This window comes from Cnephaeus nilssonii (genome assembly GCF_951640355.1).
Source record: "Cnephaeus nilssonii genome assembly, chromosome: 3".
Lineage (NCBI taxonomy): Eukaryota > Metazoa > Chordata > Mammalia > Chiroptera > Vespertilionidae > Cnephaeus > Cnephaeus nilssonii.
The window spans coordinates 5,618,002-5,637,280 of NC_137074.1; the positions used below are offsets into that span (position 1 = coordinate 5,618,002).

General features: G+C 45.1%; 1 protein-coding gene across 1 annotated transcript in view; it reads right to left on the reverse strand.

Moving 5' to 3' along the window:
- DSCAM (DS cell adhesion molecule) overlaps positions 1 to 19,279 on the reverse strand; it is a gene marked incomplete at both ends in the record, with an annotated part of 461,963 nt that overhangs the window by 18,966 nt on the left and 423,718 nt on the right. Inside the window, 3 exon segments of the mRNA XM_079762252.1 lie at positions 2,375 to 2,524; positions 6,149 to 6,264; positions 12,307 to 12,337. Of these exon segments, the coding sequence (XP_079618378.1) occupies positions 2,375 to 2,524; positions 6,149 to 6,264; positions 12,307 to 12,337 (297 nt within the window).

Here is a 19,279-nt window from a genome sequence, read left to right on the forward strand (position 1 = left end):
CATTTCTCAGTCCAGCCCCACGCACATCAGGTGCTGCGTAGATGCTCTTTGCACAAATGAATGAATGATGAATGAGTGGATGACTTCCAGATAAATATGACAAAAATAAAACAAAACAAAACCCCCCCCAAGTCAAATCTAGTGTTTACCACTTGACGTGTTTGTAACCTTGCACATTTTGTAAGTAAAATAGTTGATGGTAATAATCTCATTGGTAGTCTCTTCAAAGTGTGCTGGGGGGACTGTGTACATATTAAAAGAGACCCCTCCCCCCTGGGGGAGGAGATACGGTATCTCAGGAAATGGAGAACAGAAAGGGAAAGAGCAGATTGCCCAAGTCCTGTTGAAAATGCTAACCGTATGTTCTCTTCTGTCCCCTCTACTCTGGTTCCAGAGTTTGACAGTCGGTCAGCATTTCTATATATTTCCTGGACATCTCCTGTGGGCAGTGCCTGCGATGCATGGGGATGACGACAGAAATGGAGTCCCAGCTTTTGGTGCATCCTACCCACGTGACAGATGGGGAGGGAACGGGGTGTGGACACAGCTGAGGCCTGTGTTTCACAGGTTGAAAGAGATGTCTTCCATCCTTGTAATAAGAATTTGTGGCAACTCCTTGGCAAATAGAAAATGCTTAGAGACCCAACTTCCAGGATGCTGTCACATTCTAGTGTGCAAACAACTTATTCTAGACACTCTTCTTAAAAATAAAGAGTTCCTACAATGACAACATGTCCTACCGTAACTGGATTGGGACAACAAGGTCCTTTGTCATTGAGGAGATGGACTATCAGTGAACCTTGGCAAATGTGCCAGGCTGCAGTGAGGACCTGCTCCCGGGGCCTGAGGGGACACAAGTGTCACACCTGGCAGGGGTGACAGGCTCCGTGGTACAAGAGGCAACCAGAGAACTGGGCTTTAGGAAGTGCCCGGTGCAGGCTCCTGGGGTAATTCTTGCGGGGGGGGGGGGGGGGGGGGGAAGGGCAGCCACTGGCTCTACTTCTAAATAAAAATGAATGCACTTAGTCCCTCCCTCATGGTGTGGTTAGGAGATAATATTTAATGAAAAATGACCCCCAAGATCTTTCACTACTAGAGACTGCTCTGCAGATGCTGAATGGATAACTCTCCTTTTGTTCGGAGCTAGAGATGGACGCATGCATTTGAGTAGGTTTGCCTAAGGTTTGTCGACATTATTTAGTGGAGTCCTCGCAGATGGAAGAAGTGCGGCTCTATCAGCTGTGGTTGTTGCCTGGGGCGTGACCCTCAGGTGGAACCCCCAGGCTCAGAGGGAAAGGCAATGTGGGATGCTGGCTGAGAGCCCCTGCAGGACCGGGCCAGCCATTTCTTCGGTTCATCCTCACCACCGCTGTAGCGTGGGCTGGAAATCCAGTTTTCCAGTGAATTTCCGTGAGGGTTAAGATGGTTTTCCTGCAAATTACACTGCTGCTTAGGGGTCGACCAGTTTGCTCCATGAAGCTCAGGGCATTCCACAAATGCCTTCCTTACAAGTCAGAAATTATGGAGAATAGCTTTTAACACTCTAATATTTATTTTTCTAATTATAACACTCGAAGAATATAAATTTTTGCAAAGAGAGTGATTAGAGATTTAAAAGCTAGACATCAAAGCTTTCCAAAAGATAATAATCAGGAAATCAATTTCTCAACCTTTAAAGAGATTTAGGAACAATTTCAATTATGAAGGAACAAGAATAGCTCATTAATAAGCTCTAGACACCTATTAGGGGATTTAATTTCATTGCAGTAATTAATTTCCATATATCACATATGCAAATATTGAGAACGAAATGGAATATGATCCCCAGGCTCGCCAGAATTCTATTTTTCTCAAACTGTGTTCAGGACAAAATCATGAGCTTCGAGGACAGACAGAGACTGACAGCTTTGGGCTGTTCACCTAACTCCGCTGAGACTCAGTTTTCTCTCTGTAAAACAGGGGCTATCCCATGTGCTGTATAAGTTGTTCCCTTGCAGGGTTGTTGCAGAGATAACAGATATGCTATCTCTCTCTCTCTCTCCCAGTCCTGGCGCAGAAGATACACACTCATATTAATTACTTGTCTCTTTTCCTGTGTTGCCTAAACATAACAAATGAATTTGACCTGAAATTTCGAGTACTTTCATAGTAAACCAGTACCAAGAGTTATTGGCTACAACTGACGCAATTTAATAACAGCTTAGATCAAGCAATAAAACCTCAACGTCCCAAGTAAAGATGCTGTCATCCTATTGGCTTCCTAGGCCTAGGGCTGGCCACCCTTCCCGCATTCTCCTTTGACAGGGACGGAGCAGGTAACATGCTGTCAGCATCGATAACACCCACACCATTTCAGTGTTGTTGGACCACTCACTCGTTCCCGGCCGAGCATCCGACACATCCACTAGGGGCCCGGTGGCCTGCGACACCGATTGGTAATGGACCGTGTGGGTCACCGTCAGGGACTTCTGCTTCGCGGCCTCCCCAAAGTCAGCATCCGTCAGCAGCACCGTGGAGCGGTCATCTAGGGAACAGCAGGGGCACAGAGCCAAATGTTTATCCCCTTTACACGACTCCTTGGCCTTTTCTTAACCACCACCACCACCACAATAACCTCTTCTAAAGCAACAAAGACAACGGAAAATGAAAGCACTGTGTTAGAACTGGTCAAGAATTCTAAACGTAGTCTATCCCTAAGGGTTCCTTTGGGAGCATGACCTCAGAGAAGGGTTGCTCCACTCCCTGAGGCCTAGTCTTTTCATTAGGAAGCATTGATTTGGGGGTGGGGCTTGCTGCAGCTTCCTGTTTAATAGAGTTTGGGATGGATGTGTCTGTCAAAAGCTCACCTGGGCCCCACCCAGCCGAGGGCTGCCATCTGAGCACTAGAAGCTCTGAGCACTAGAAAAAGTCCACTGCGGGGTCTATCCCGGGGAGGTCACACTGAACTTGGCAAATGTTTGGGGGTGGAGTGGGAGGGAGAAGAGAAACAGTCTTCAGAGTTTAGGATTCCTCTCTTTTAATGGTTTTGAGGAATGTCCCTTTGCTTCTCACCTCTTCTGTGCTCCAGTGACTCTAGAACATCCCTTAATTGACTTCTCAAAATGTCTCGCTTGTCATAGTCTCCTAGTCCTACTGGTGTGGGGACATGTGGGTTCCAGATGCAGGAGGCTGGGCTCAGGTGAACGGGGGGGGGGGGGGGGCATTTTAGTGCTTGGAGCAGCAGTCGGTTGAGCTGCGTGTCATGATTTGGTTGTCTCAAGATTTTCATTACTTTACTTGGAGACTTTCCACACTTTCTTAAGAGCATCCTTATTCCAAGGGGAGCCTTGGGGAGGATTATATGGATTTGTCAGGAATTTTCAGGGACCACAGCCTGGGATGGAGCTCGTGTGAGCGATCATCAGCGGGGACCAGGCTATGGCGTGCCTCGACGGGGAGTGGAAATGTGAAAGTCACAAACAGCACAGCGAGACTTCTGTGCCCAAAAAAGGCTCTGAACAGAACGAACCTTACAAAATCCAATTACTCAGGTTCTGGCAGGAAAGGAAAGCCTCTTGAAGTCGGAATAAAATTTCTTGGCAGAGAAAAGCGCGGGGAAGACTGCCAAGGTGTCTGCTGGCATCGCAGTGTGTGGCACAGGGAGCTTGGTCCTCAGCAGGGGCAGGGCTGGGCGTGGGGGGGCTGGCCCCGCAGCCTTCACTGGCCCCTCGGATAGGCGGCCTTTCTGCAGAGACGGTTCCTCGCCGCTGGAGCCGGCATCAGCCCTGGCATCTGCGTGCGTGTTTCATGAACAATATGGTGCCTTGTGGTTTCCAACGTGCTGCCCGGCTAGGAGCAGACCAGGGTGTGTGCGGGGCTAGGTTACAAACCTTTAATGGGAAAATTCCGGTGCCTGTCAGTGTTTGAGGTTTACTATTCGTTCTGGGCAGAAATGAATGGCACTTTCATATTGGATTCTTGTAGTCTGAGCCCAGAGCGTTTTAAAGCATCGTATTTCTACTTCCCCAGTAATTAGAAAATGCCATCGACCACTGTCAGCGTCGCCAGGAGGGAAGTGACTCTGGTGACAGATGAGCTTACGAGGAATGGGATGCATCTACTGAAATGACTAGGGCAGCTGTGTCTCTGGTTTGGGCCAGTGATTGGCTACTGGGAGATGATGCTCTCCCAGGCTCCGCCCAGCTTTAACAGCCTTCGGTGGAATGCTCAACACCTCTAGTGAGGAACATGTAGCAGATACCCCAACTATAAGGCCAAAGGGATTATATTTTGATTTTTGAACTGATATTTCAAAATAAATTTCAGTTTTAATGCCCAGTCTATTGAATTTAATGAAAAAGATTCCAGCTCTGGTCGGGTAGCTCAATTGGGTAGAGTATTGTCCCCATATACCAAGGTTGCGGGTTCGATCTCTGGTCAGGACACATATAAGATTCAACCAATGAGTGCATAAATAAGTGAACAATAAATCGATATTTCTCTCTCTCTCTCTCTTCCTCTTTCCCTTCCTCTCTCTCTCTCTAAAGTCAATCAATGAATAAATAAAAATATTTCAGATAAACCACTGAAAAGAAAAGCTTATCAACAAATAAAACATGGTGCCTTATCCTGTTGAGAGTGAGCTAATGAAATCTCGTGTAGTGCAGGATGCCCCCTCACACAGCATGGGTGCCTCTTAACTGAACTTGGTTGATGGAAAGTCAAATTGGACTTGACTGACCCTCTCTAAGTGCTGGCACGCCCAGACTAAACTTGCATCCAGCAAGGGCAGCCCAGGCCTCAGAATTTATGAGCCATTAGGTCAAGAGGTCTCCGCTGTTCTATTAGAACACAAAGCAGGGCCGGGCGTGGGGCGATGCCGGTGTCCTGCCCACCTGGCCATTTTCCACTGCCTTCCTGGCAGGATCTAGGGTACGAGCTGGGAGTTAAGTAGTTTCAGCTAAGCCACAGGAAAGGGTTGCCCTGGGACCGAGTGCCAGCGAACACTTTCCAGAACAAACAGAGTGAAGTGTGAAAAGAGGCAGCCTCGGCAGCCTGCCCTGGAGTCTGTTTCCATGGATACGGGGAAGCTTGGTGATACTTCTGAGGCCAGGGGTTCTGGGAAGTAACCTGCTGATATGGAAGCAGGCAGCTGGCAGGGGCCCTACCCAGCTTCTGCTCCCAACCATCTGTGTGACCTTGAAAGCTACATGACCCCTTTAAGTCCCGGTTACTCAGTAGTACCGTTCCCCTATGTGGGTTGGGTGGTGGTTAAATTAAATAATGCACATAAAGAACTTGTATGCATATATGCATAACCCATGGACACACAATAGTGTGGTGACGGCCCCGGGGCAGGGGCTAGAAGGGACTGATGGGGAAAACAGGGGGACATCTGTAATACTTTCAACAATAATAAAAAAAAAAGAATTTTAAAAAAGTGCATATACAAGTACATGGCATGTAGAGAGCTCTCAATAAACGTGACCTATTCTTCCAGTCATTATTGCATGGAAACACGAAGTCTCGGATTCTGGAGCAAATGGAACTGTCTGGGCAGGCAGTGTGGGTGGTGGACTTGGAGTGGAAAGAGGAGGGAGGGAGTTAAGACACCTGGGTCCTGGGCGAACAAGTCCCCAAAGCCTTCCAGGTGTCTGTCTTGCCATTGTGGGACAAGGGAACTGGGTGGTCCCCAAGCACTAGGTGAAGAATCCAGACTGTGTATAGGTGCTGGGGGTGGGGAAAGAGCCCTGAGCATAGACGTTGGTTGGTTAGGTGTTCAGTAGAGTTGCGACGTTCCCGCTAATGAAGGCCTTGGCGGAGCTGATGGGGATGGCACAGGGCGGGTTTCCAAGTGTGTGCCTTCCAGGGTTATGTGATCACAGGTGTTTGTTCTACAGCCTCTCCAGAGGAGGCCCGACGTGGATCAGAGTCGGGGAACTCCTATCTCGGGCAACCTCTGAGGTGTATACACGTTCACTTCCCCCTACATTTGCCGGCACTTATTATTGTCTTCAATAACAGTTCTCTAGCTTCTTACTTCTTTGCTCAGGCAGCTTTCAATATGCTCTCATATCTACTACTTCCCACACCCCATTGAGTGGGCTGAGAGGGCGTGGCCGTGGCCGTAGCAGCCACATGGTGCAGAGCGGCCAGCGTGGCCCCTTACCGATGGTCTCCATCGTGTCTCTCTCTTCAATCAGAAGCTGGGCTCTGGGTATGTCGATGTGCATCCTCAGGGTCTGCTGCTGCTTGCTCAGGGTGTCCGAGGTCCGGGTGTTTTTGCTGGGAAGAAAGGAGGAGGGAGGCATGAACACACAGTCCAGGGGTACATCACGCCCGCACGTGCTTGTGCACCACCTTGGTTTCCTACCTAATGATGCGAATGCGTTGTGGGGAGGAGGGGGAGAAGCACGTGGCGGGGGAATTTTCCCTTTATTCAAAGTGTATTTGTTCATAGCACATTTCAGCAGTCAGTGGCGAGGTTCAGAAAACACAAATTGTCAGTGGAGATTGCGTCTGTAGCTATTAATAGAACTTCTGTAATTTCCCATTTCTTGTGTAAAAGTTAAGTGGGGGGTGGGGGAGAAGCGATTTTAAACCAACAACATTTTTATTGGTCAGGTAAGAGTCTGCTGACGGCCAGGGAGGAGGCTTGGGACCAGCCGTTCATCGGATAGGGTTTGACTAACGGATTTGTAGGGATAGCTGGTGGGGTTTTATTTTTGTTCGGGTAACAAAGCATCAACCTTGTTAGCTTCCCTGACATCCATTTAGTGTTCCTAACAGATATTGCATGTTAGAATAGAAAAAAAACCTGCAATTACTATAAGAACTCTATCTCAAAATTTGTGTGCCGGAAAATTACTCTTAGAGTGAGCTGTCTGGTGATCACAAATGAAAACAGGTAGTAAAACGGCATTCTATAACCGCATTCAGTTACAGCCCGGGGTAAAAAAAAAAAAAAAAAGTCTGCACGTTACACAAAAATACAAAAAGAGGGTAAAGGCTTGAATTAGCCATCTGCACTGGAGAGCTGTGCTCCGTCTGTGTTTACAGAATTGTAGGAATCGGGCAGATTTAGAAAGTAATCCTCCCTTACTGGAACAGCCGCTGAGAGGCAACTGTCATTCAGAGGTTTCAATCAATGTGGTAGCCCACAAGTCCAACGGATAACTGTCAAGATCTGTTCTGAGACAGCTTTCTGGAGCCTACATGATGATTTAGTGACAGTTCATGAAGGACAAAGGGGGTGTCCCTTCTACATCTCAGTGCTTTTTGCTCCGACCAAGCATTCACCAGGAGTCCCAGACCCCTCCTTGTCCCCAAGAACTCTTGTCCACTCTTGAACCCTGTGGCTGAAGGAATGCTAATCCTGTGAAGGTCAAGGTCACTTGAGAGGCCATTAGACCTCTGCTTGGGGAAGTCCAGGTTAATATCCTGAATATTTTATAATGGCCCTTGTTTTTCCACTTGTGTGTAAACAGAACTGCCCACAAAAATGACCTCTTCTGCAGGGCGCATCATTCCTCCCCAGGACTTGACCCTGAACCAGATTTCCTGCTCCACAGAGGAGCAACTGGGTCATGTAGCTAGATTACGCTAATTACCCAGAGCCCAGATTCAAACGTGTTGGCCTGAATTTTTCACAAGGTCTGCATCCTCTTTTAGTTACTTAACTTCGTTCTCACTTTGTGTGTGGGTGTGTTTTTTAAAACAAAGATCCAAATACTCATATGAAACGAAGAGCATTTCAGTGACCTGGGCTGTGGTTACATCATGCTTGGACAAGCTCTATTTCCCCACAAACATATGGGAACTACTCCCTGGTGAATGCCGGAAGGACCTGTTTAGAAAGTTCACTAGGGACTTGAGCTTGTCCTTGTACCAGAAATAGAAGAGTGAGCCAGTTCCCCCTGCTCCTCATGAATAGTTATGAGGCAGTCTCGGCTGCTCTGCTAACCAGCCAGGGACCCAGGGAAGGCTGTTCTTAGCAACGAGGGGTCCGCTGGCAGACTGGCGCAGGAAGCCAGCTACATGACTGTGCTGCCTCATGGCCCGTGACACAGGCTCAGAATATGATCACACTTTGCGAAGTAGGACAATCAGAGCTGGAGGTAAACGCAAAGGACCTTTGCCTCATAGCCCCGCAGTCAGAGGCAAAAAAAAGGCCCAATAAACCTAGAGAACCAGGGGCTGATTGCTCCTCCCTCCCTTGGCATTTGCTGATCCTTTACTTAGAACACTCTGCACCCCACCCTCACCCTTGTACCCACCAGGCTGGCTCCCTCCCTTGCTCTTTTAGAGGGAGTGGGGTTGGCCCTGTGGGGGAACTCCTCAGGCTTCCCCTCCCCAATCTCTGCTGAATCTGGTCTCCTTAGCACTGGATGTTCCCTAGCATATATTTAATGGGCTTGTCTATTATCTGTCTTTCCCAGCAGAGTATAAGCTCTCCAAGGGGTGTTTTTCATCTATTCTGTTCCCAGATTCTCCGTAAAACTTAGAACAGTATGTGGCCAAAATAGGTGCTCAATAAATACTTGTTGAAGGTCAGTGATAAACCATGTTATTTTGTGGGTTCAGGGTGAGCTGACTGCCAAGCCCCAGAAGCTTTGCTTAAGGACAATAATATTCTCATTCTAGATGAGTTATTAGGTCCTGACTAAATTGTTTCTTTGTTTTAATTTTTGCTGCCATATTTTATAACCTATTGTTGTAGGAAGGCTGATTCTCCAAAATTATAACAATTGGTCATTAGAACAGCAGCTAACCTTAAAAAAAAACACCAAAAAAAACTATTTGAAGAAACCTCATTTATGACCTGAAACAAGATTCTGAATGTCACTAAGAAAACAAAAATCGCTTTTTTTTTGTATAATATAGGATCATACCAACTATATTTGTTATTATTGAAATATAATCTTCCACCACCCATTTACCATCTGGTTATCTGACTAAAATGACAGAGCTGATGCTAGTCCATAGTGGATGGCATTCCCAGGGTTAGTCAATAAATTACTTGCAGTTGCTACAACTTTTTAAAGTTTTACTATTTCCTTAAGCTTGTGGGGGAAAACTAATGAATACCTCTGCAATTCACACCCCTCTCCAACTGATATGGACCAATTTGTAAGTATAAAAGAACTAAGGCTATCAGAATCATGCCATCACAATAGCAGGGAGGCTTATTTATACAATGTGTACAAAAATATGAACACCAAAAATGCTAAACTAATTTAAACTCTCAATTTGAACCCTTCTCTGTTTACAATGAGCCCTTGCTAACATTGGTCCTTGGACAATAATCATGTGTTGGGTAGTGCCTTAAGGAGGCCACTCTCCCCTCTTGAAAAGTAGTTTTCAAAAAATTCTTTTTGCTTAATCACATAAAAGGAAAATCCTTTCCGTCTGGGCATGGTGGGCGGAGTGTCTCTTCTCCCCTTCCCTGGGGTGATTGGCTTGGGTGAGATAGATGAGTGTCCATTAGCATGAAGCCCACGGACTGGAGATGGTGCCATGTGGGGGAGCCCCCGGAGCCCTCAGGTTGTCTATGTTTGTCCTGCCTGTACCTGTCTGGTCCCGGGAGAGCTAATCCCACTGAAATACACAGACCTTTCTTTGTGGAACATGGTTGGAAAATACATGTTACATTCACCAAGATCACAGAATGATAAAGCTAGGAACGATTTCCAATAGGTATTTTTAGGTGAGGGAAGTTGGACACAGAGAAGGAAAATGACACATCCAAGACCACCAAGCCAGCTGGTGGCAGAGTTAGGCCTAGAATGTAGATTTGTGGTTCTATGTTCTTACTGCACCAGCTTGCTAACTCCTCAACTTCCTAAAAAAGCAGCCACAAAAATCAGGGACAGCGATTTCATGGCCTTCTCTGTACCAGTGCATGTGACTTGCCTGGACTTCCCCAGTCACATTCAAAATAAGGTTGGCCGGAGACTCATCAGATAGGTGACTGTTGTTGCTTAGCCTGTTGACCTGCCTAACTTAGACTGAACTGACTGCATGATTGAAAGCATTACTTTTATCTCTAAATCAATCCCCAGAAATCCACATATTTGAGGAGCTTAGAAGCATTCTTCCTTTCCAATCACTTTCATCCTTTAGGGGAAAACTACCTCAACTACCTCAATTGGGAGCAATTACTAGTTTTAATGTTCCTAATTTCACGTTAGCAACTGTCAACTGGGAATAGCATTATTAATTCCTACTCACATCAACAGGTGGTCTTTCAACCACAGTAATTGCCCTATTAATGAAGAAGACGCTTTCTAATGTCTTGCTTGGGGCTAATGAGAAAGGGGAGGGCTGCATTCTAGGGCAGCAGAGAAGGTAAAAAATTCCAAATCATCCAAACTAAACACATGCTGAACGTGTCAGAAAACAGACTCCAGTGTCTCGGGCTTTGGAGAGAGGCATGACCTATGGTTTGGGGTTGGATGGAGGCAGCGGGCAGAAGCTCTCCGAGAGGGCTGCAGGAACCCCGCTGGGATACAAATCAGTCAAGTGGCCTAGAGTGGGGATAGGGACAGGGCCCCGCTGTGCTGAGCCAAAGTCCTGCGCAGTCTAAAGGGGCACCATACGGAGCTCCGGTCAGCCATTGTCAACGAGGCTGTGTCAGAGCATTTTCAAGAGAAGTCAGAAAGCCCAAATTTAATGTGAAATCTGATTTCTAAATGTCATCAATAAATTCGTATTTTAAGTCTACATTATACAATTTATTAAGTAGATGAGTTATTTAAATCAAATGACTGTGGCTTGTTTGTTTGTTTTCCAGATGTTTTGTCAGATTTGCACAACACAAGCGCACATGTGTCTGGGTGCTTCCATGTGACCACAGAAATGCCCTCATACTCACTTAGCAAACAAGTGCAGATTTTCACAAGAGCATGGACTCAAGACTTTTCGTGTAAATTTTCATGATCTCATGCCAGTTTGATCTAGTGTGATGTGATTAGATACTTTCTATGAAGGAGATACTTTATAGGTCATTGGCATTTCTGAATTCTCTTCTCAGCTCCAGGTTCTTTCTACGAGCCAGCTGACACTTTCAATGGATGCTTAAAAAGCATCCCAAATTCAGCATGACCCATACAGGTCTTTTCATTCTCATCAACACACCTCGCTCCTACCCTGCAAAAAATCAACAACACAAAAACCAAAAAAAACCCCCATACTTTGCATCTATCTTCCTAATCTTGGCAAACACTTCCAATGTTCGTCTAATTGCTCACACCAAATGTTTCAGAATTATCCTTGATTCCTCCATATCCTTTACCTACCGCTCACATTGTGTGACTACTTGGTGTGGCCAAACAGAGATGGCTGTGGGAAATGTAATCCATGGGCCAATGGTAGCCCACCTCTACCTTAGGTCTTCAAAGATCCTGGTGATTTGGGGCCTGGGCTCATTCTGAATAACAAAAATGTACTAATTTTTTTATGTAAAGATGGGGAAGGAAACGAAAGCCAACTGTGGTGGGGTAGGGAGTAGGAGGAGACCCCATGACCCATTGTCTTTCTTTCCTACATGAGACATCCCACAATGGCAACATCAAATTCACCAGTGGGGTCCCTGACATTTTTCTTACCTGGTTCCTAGCCTCTGATGATTCTTTTTCCATGTTTGATTTAATCATTACAATATAAAATGTCTGAAATGCAAATATTGGGATATCTTCTATAGTTGTGAACATTTCCTTACTTTTTCAACTAGCTCTAGTCATTCAATACTGAGTGGGGCAAGTAAGTACTGGCAACCCGGTGATGGCTTAGGCTATGACCTCCAAGACAGGACGCGAACAGATATTTGCAGCAGAAGTTGGTGAGCGCTCTAGTGCGGGGGCGCTGAAGGTGCCGTGGGAACTGAGGGCTGGGAGGATCTTCCCTGATCAGCCTGTTGCCTTGGAAAAGCATGGGTACCACAAATTTCCGTTTATGGTTCATTTTTCACTATTCTCTTGCTAACTCTGTTAGGAAGAAGGCTTGACATCAAAGGTGGTATATTTGGTGGCAATAAAACCAAAGCCACTCACTTATAATGTGGCTTTTCTATTCCCAGGTCAATGGGGGAACATTCTATCGGTTGAGTCCGGTCAATAAGAGAATACCTATGGCACATGTAAAAGTATACTACTTGCTATGTATATATCCAACTGGATATACATGAATATTCTGGTACATAGAATAGAAATTACATGTCAAAAAGAATAGGTCTTATCGATTTTAGACTGTCATTTAAAAAAAATCATAAGGCAAGCTGTAAATTGTTCTTTTAAATATGATATCCAGAATGCTAGGTTTTATGCTTACCTCATGAGCATTTCAGCTAAACTCTTTGCATCTGGAGAAAGAAAGTTGACATTAGTGCATGATCAACAACTCACTAACATTCACTTATGTGTTTATGACAAATATTCAACAGAATCAGGTGACAACAGCCATTTTGAATTGTGATTGTATACTCGTATCACCACTAATAACCACAAGTTAGTGGATTCCTTATTTCCTCATTTCTCCTACATGGGATATATATATATATATATATATATATATATATATATATATATATGTTTTTATATTACATATATATATTTTCATATATACGTTTATATATGTATATATGTATATGTTTTTACATTACAAAAAGCACATAATACTTTAACACCCTAGAGCCATAAAAATTCTTAGACCCCTATTAAAGGCTTTATTACAACAATTTATTTGCCACTTTTAGAAAAACCCAACTTTATTTTTGGTTAGAAAATTAAAAATTTAAAAGTAATTCATTTGTACAATGTAAATTGGACTATTTTTGTTATCAAATATCAAAATAAAATAGCCTAGGCACCATAGGTCACTTACAAAAGGCATTACTACAGAGCTGGGGTCCCTTAGGTTGAACAAAGAATTGTGTAATTGGCATATCATTGCCTGGAAATTTGGCTGTTTCGTTCAAACTCAGAAAAAACACTTTTTCTTTATTATTTTTCCTCTGAGGACATTGCTTACCAAGACCTCTTCTTACCACTCCTGACTAAAGTAATTCCTGCCTAACAATGATGTAGAAAAAACAAGTCTACTTTATTTATGACATTGCTTTGAAACTTTCATTGTCCTTAAAATATAATTTGGTCTTTTTACACATTTTGTGCTGGTAAAAATGAATGTTTCCTTTCTTAGAGCACAAAGGCTTTTCGTTTTCCTTTCATTGCTTTCTAAAAAGTCTTGATGTTAATAGTGTTACATGAACAGAACTTTCTGGAAGTGCCTTCGGCTGACTGTGTGACTGGCTGTACAGTGAAGAAATACATATGTTGGGGCATTTTTATATCATCTTTCATCTTTTGGGGGTTGACATTTAAATGCAATCATTTTCATGCTGGGGAGCAGCATGCCATTGCTGAGAGGTAAGGACAGTCACAGGGATCGCCACACGTGGGCTGGCACCCCCTCAGTCCTTCAAGTCAGCCATGCCAGTTCCCACTGCCACCTCCTGCCCGGGCCTGGGTTTGTGCACAGATGGTTTCAGTCTGGGAAGGAAACAGCTCCCTTCTATCCCACCCATATGGTGAAGCAAAGAAAGCAAAGCAGCATTAATTTCCCAGCTCATGCCTTTATATTTATCTGCAAAGACAAAGTAAACAAGCCGAGTTTCTTCTCTTCCTGAATGATTTAACACTTGCAAAGTAAATATACATATGCAAATGCAAGAGCTTGGGAATAATTAGCTCTATGCAACAACCATGAGGTGGCGGGTTCAATACTCTAAGAAAGAGGGAACATTTCCAAGACGTAAACATTGTACCTCAGCTTCCGATGGGAAGGTAACTCAGACTCAAACGTCTTCAGAAGGGACCTGCTTTCCTCATTTTGCTCATTGTTCTTTTTCTATTCCTGAGGTCAGTCAGCACAGTGTTTTTCTCCTGGGTTTTGTTTCATATCAATGTGCTAAGGAACTGCAGTGCCCAACAGGTGAGAACAGAGCTCCCTCAGATACTGATGGGCTCTACCTCGTCCACAGCATCTTCGTTGAGGTTAAGCTGCTCCACAGGTGCAGGTGCCCCACGCCATTCTGATTTACCTTTCCCCATGCTTATCATCTTAGAGCACATCTATTTCTCTTTAAGTCTTAGCTACTATGTCCTCCTCCTGATTTCATCTGATAGTGTGAGAAAAATAACATGAATGGGAATTCACTTCTTCCATGAGTTCACCTATGAGAAGCTCTGGTGGAGTTGTAAGCACGGGGATGGGGTGTGGGTAGGGTCATAGTTGCCTTCACATGTGAATGTCCCAATATTCTGGAGAGTGGGCACAGGGTGGGCTGTGCTCCCAGTTGAGCACGTGCTGAGAATCTGGATTGTGCCAGCTACTTTAGGACTGCTAGCTTGTGTCCCCGTGGATCAATCTCAGCTGGGAATTACGCCCTCATTCAGAAACCAGGAAACTGGGACCCAGATAAGGTCAGTCATTAGCTGTAGCCGAGTGGGAAGTCCTAAGCAACGTCTGTTGGTTCAAACTCCTTTTTCATCACTATCCTATGTGTCATATCTCCAGGGACACACCGAGGAGCCGATGCCAAGTGCCAGCTGACTGGTGGAGACGGTCACAGGAGAACAAGGATGCCAGATTGTCCTCACATTCGGAGGGGTATAGACTCAGATGGGAAGAGTGCTCCATGATGCAGAGGTAGTGTGCATTTGAATTGTAAGCTCCTCAGGAAGCAAGGAGTTGGGCAGTTGGACAGGACAGAGACATTTCCAGGGTGGTTGTGAACTGGGAATGGACAGTACATTGAGAAGCTAAGGGGATGTGACTGTGTGCTATTGAATACAATCTGGGAGCTTTTAAGTGGCTCAAGAGGAGAAGTGGAAGGAGGGCAGAGGTGGTGGGGGTAGGGGTGGGTGCTATAAATTAGCACAAACAGGCCATCAGAGAGCTCAGAAGGGGGACTGGGGCCAGAGCTGGTTGGCAAAGGTGTGAGGCCTTGAGGGCTGGCTTAGAGGACTGCAGTGAGAGCAAGGGGCAGGGAGTAGATGACATCACAGCAGATAGAGGGTGTGGGTGCAGAGCGACAGTAGGAAGTCCAGGGAAACAGCAAAACCAGGGCTGGGAGTGAGGAGTCTAATACAAGGACAGGAACAGGAGTCTAGAAGGATATGGAAGCAGCAATTCAGGTGGAGACTGAGGTCCTTGGCTTCAAACAAGCTAGAGTACTTAACATATTATAGAAAGTTGGGGTCATTAGGTGAAGCTGTTCAAGGCACATTTGAAATCAAGTTTGGGAAAGATATAAGGGCTGAGATGAGGCTCAGGGTCTTATTCAGGTTCATATGGGGGCAGTGGAAAGAGATGATGGAATCTTGGTCACACCTCTGTATAGAGGCACAAAGAGAATCTGGGACAAGTTCAGAATTTAAAAAACACACACATGAATAAAGAGCTTCATAGACAAGGAAAAACTAAAGGAGTTAATCACCATCAAACCAGTATTACAGGGTATTTATTCTTTAAGAAGAAGAGGAGGAGGAGGAGGAGGAGGAATAGGAGGAGGAGGAAGAAGAGGAAGAGGAAGAGGAAGAGGAAGAAGAAGAAGAGGAGGAGGAGGAGGAAGAGGAAGAGGAAGAAGAAGAAGAAGAGGAGGAGGAGGAGGAGGAAGAGGAAGAGGAAGAAGAAGAAGAAGAAGAAGAAGAAGAAGAAGAAGAAGAAGAAGAAGAAGAAGAAGAAGAAGAAGAAGAAGAAGAAGAAGAAGGGAAAAATCTGAACAATAAAATGTCAATAAATACATATCTATCAACAATTGAATCTAAAAATAAAAATAAATGAACAAGGAATCTAATGAATAAATTATTGAATAAAATAGAACCAGAGGCATGGAAACACAGAACAGACTGAAGAATCTCAGAGGGAAGAAGGGTGGGGGTGGGTGGGAAGAGATTAACCAAAGAACTTATATGCATATATACACTATCTCTGGACACGGATAATAGGGTGGTGAAGGCCTGGGTTAGGGTGGGAACTGGGTGGAAGGGAGTAATCGGGGAGGTAAAGGGGGTCATCTGTAATACTATCAACAATACAGATTTAAAAAAATCATGGAATCAGAGAGTCTCATGGACATTAAAGAATTTTCAAATCAGCCTCCTAATAAATATTTGAGTTCCTTCCCTGGTGTCTTGGACAGATGTTAAAATGAGCTAGGCCATTGGTGCTCTAGGGAAGGGATCCATGCTGCTGCTGCGCATACAGTGCCCCACCTTCACTCCCAGGGTTGACCTGCCTCTCAAGCCTGTTGGTCTCTCCCACCTCAGCTTGTCTGCATGGGACCATTGCTTTGTTCTGTCTCCTTAGTCCAAATCTCAGTTACTGATCAACAGTTCCCTCCCTCGTCTCCCCAGCTTCAGTCTCTCAGCACTCTAAATGATATCCACACTGCAGGAAGGGTGATGGATCTGAAACACTCTCTACTGTGTCACACCCATGCTTGGGAACTCTCAAAGGGACCTCCCGGCCAACAGGACCTCTCAGCACAGTGCCAGCCATCACATGCTGGTCCCACACTGTCTGACCAGCCCTTCAACCCTAAACCTCTCTCTGAGTGTCTTACTCTTACATGTTCTGCAGAAAACCCAGCACTCTGTTCCCCCAAGGCCTCCAACACCTCCCGGAACCATTTACAAAGCATTCAAATATGTCCACGGAGACGCCATGTCTGTTTCTTTGTGTCTGCTTTCTCTTTTCCAGGTTGAATCTTCTCATTTTCTCAACCTTTCCTCAGATGGCAAAATTTCTAAGTAATTCTCTGCGTGGGCCTCCCCTCTATGAAAGACCTATGATTTCGTACTGTCCTTAATTAAATGAGGCTGAGCACAGAACCTGGGGATTGTTTGATGACCTCATATACCAGTGAGAACACGATGCTCATTATATGTGTTCCAAATCAATTTTCACAACTTGTATAAAAGTCTTTACAAGTCTCCCTAGTACATTTTATCTCCTTGCTTCCAGCCTTTCGAAGTCCTTTATAACTTGGATTATTCTTCCCTCTAATACATGAGCTTTCTGACCGGGATTTGTGCGAACTCAAGATCAGCCCAGCCTGCCCTTATTCCGGCATCAGCCTGGAGCCCCTTATTAATCGGCCTGTCAACATGCCCATGGGGTTTGTCCAGGCCTCCTGAGACCCCTGTCATTTCCTGACTGCTCACACACCATCCTTTCTATAACCCAAACTAGTTTAATTCAACCTATAATTTCTAGAATTTACTGTCTTTGAAAATGGGTATGGAGTATAACTACTTTCTAACAACTTTAGTTTGACTCTTCAAAGATTATCCACAAAGGTTTTGGGTTTATGTCTGTAAAATTTTTGCTAAAATATTAGGATTTTGGAGGTCTATGGACTGAACCTCATGACACCTTCCTTAATCTTCCAGTGGGGACAATGGTTTCCCTTTGGTGGACGGTCCCAGCAGTGACTGGTGGCACAGCATCCTGCTTGTCACTTGGCAACTATATAATAGTTCGCTGTAAACATGGTTTGCATCCCTTACCAGCAAGGGGTTGGGAATGTTGTTTAATTTAAATGATCAGGGGCTCTGATTATTTTTTCAATCCTTTCCTCCCTCCCTCCCTCCCTCCCCTCTCCTTCCCCCTTCTGTGACTCTTGGTCCACACTTTCTGCTTGACCAGCACTCCTGCTGCACATCAAGCAGAGCAGGTGTTGCTGCCTGCCAGCTGTTGATACGAGAGCATCATCCCAAACCTCTTCTTCTTGCCCAACACGCTAAACAGCCTTTGATGTTGCCGGTCACATTTTCCCACTAATTTCAGCTCAATCTGAGCTTTAGACTTTGTGACAACTTTCTCCAACCGCCTCCTACTCCTCCAAGTCTGTCCTTGGCTCCGTGCTCTCCACTTAATCTTTGGGGTCAGGAAATGATGCAGAAATACCACCAGGAGAGTCTAGTTATACTAAAACATGGAAGAAGGAATTTCAAAAAATACCATTTGCTCACTCTCTGAATGCACAAGGAGGGCTGGGAAATGATGGCTGAGGTGGATTTAGTGATCAAAGGTGACTGGTCTTCTGCCTGAAGGAGAGCAGTTTCATGTGGGTGGTGTGAGTAGAAGTGACACATGAGGAGTTGGGAGCCATGGGGAGGCAGGGTAGCTGAGCATAGAATACTTTCCAAGAATTCAAGGGGGAAGAGGTAGAGAGAAGGGCAGTAAGTTGAAGATACGTAAACTATATATTTTTAAATATAGGGGAAGCCTGAGGGCTAGTGAAAATAGAAATAAAAAAGAAAGAAACGGGAACAATAAATGATAAAGTAGCTATTGATACTCTGTTCATACATATCCTGATTCTGTTTCATTGATAAACCTTTTTAAGCTAACGTAATATTGATGAAACAGACTATTTCTTTTTTGAATATCCCAAAGTCTGAGCAAATTTCACAGAAAGAAATCTGGGGTAGGCGACAGTGAGCTGGGCTCCCCGAGTTCCATCATCATTGATATATAATTCTGGACAAGTTCCCTTCCATTTTCATGTCAGCAAAATAGGGCACAATGATGTCAGGTTTATACATGACCTATTTGCACAGCTATTAGGAGGCGGAAACAAGGTAGTGTACAGCACAGTGCTATGGAAGAGGAAGAAGATGGGGCACTCTGCTGGTTAACACACGGTTCAATGAGTTCCTTGGAAGAGGCATCCCCAGCCAGGTCAGGAGCATCACAGCGTGGCTCCCTCCATCCCTGTGCTCCTTTTGTGGACCACGGACCATCGCTCCCATCGTGGGTCTGCACATGGCGTGGATGTCCCTACCAGCACGCGGTACCGGCCACATTGCAGCAGGGAGAGGGCGCAGGGAGGCTTGGGCACCGCACTGTGCCAGCGTCGAGAGTCTGAGCTGCCTCATATCTTACACGCTCACATATGTCTTTAAAAAAGAGGATTCTCAGTCACAGCCCCATGATAGCATTTTCATTTCTGAAGTGCTAGCTAAGGAATATGGAATATACCTCAACTGGACAGTCACCTGCACACACCCAGAAAACCAAAAGGCCCATCGGGGGGTGGCAGACCTTACCCTGCGCTTTAGCATCTGTCAATCATTCTTATTTGCAAGCTTCCTCGCAGCAATCCCTGCTTTTCCGTGGGACTGAGATGGGTGTCATAAAGCAGCTATTTTGTAAGGGCTATATGCCTGCATTTAAGTTTTGACAATATCGCAATGGGACGTCCAATCATCAGCATGTTCAAATGAAAGGGGAT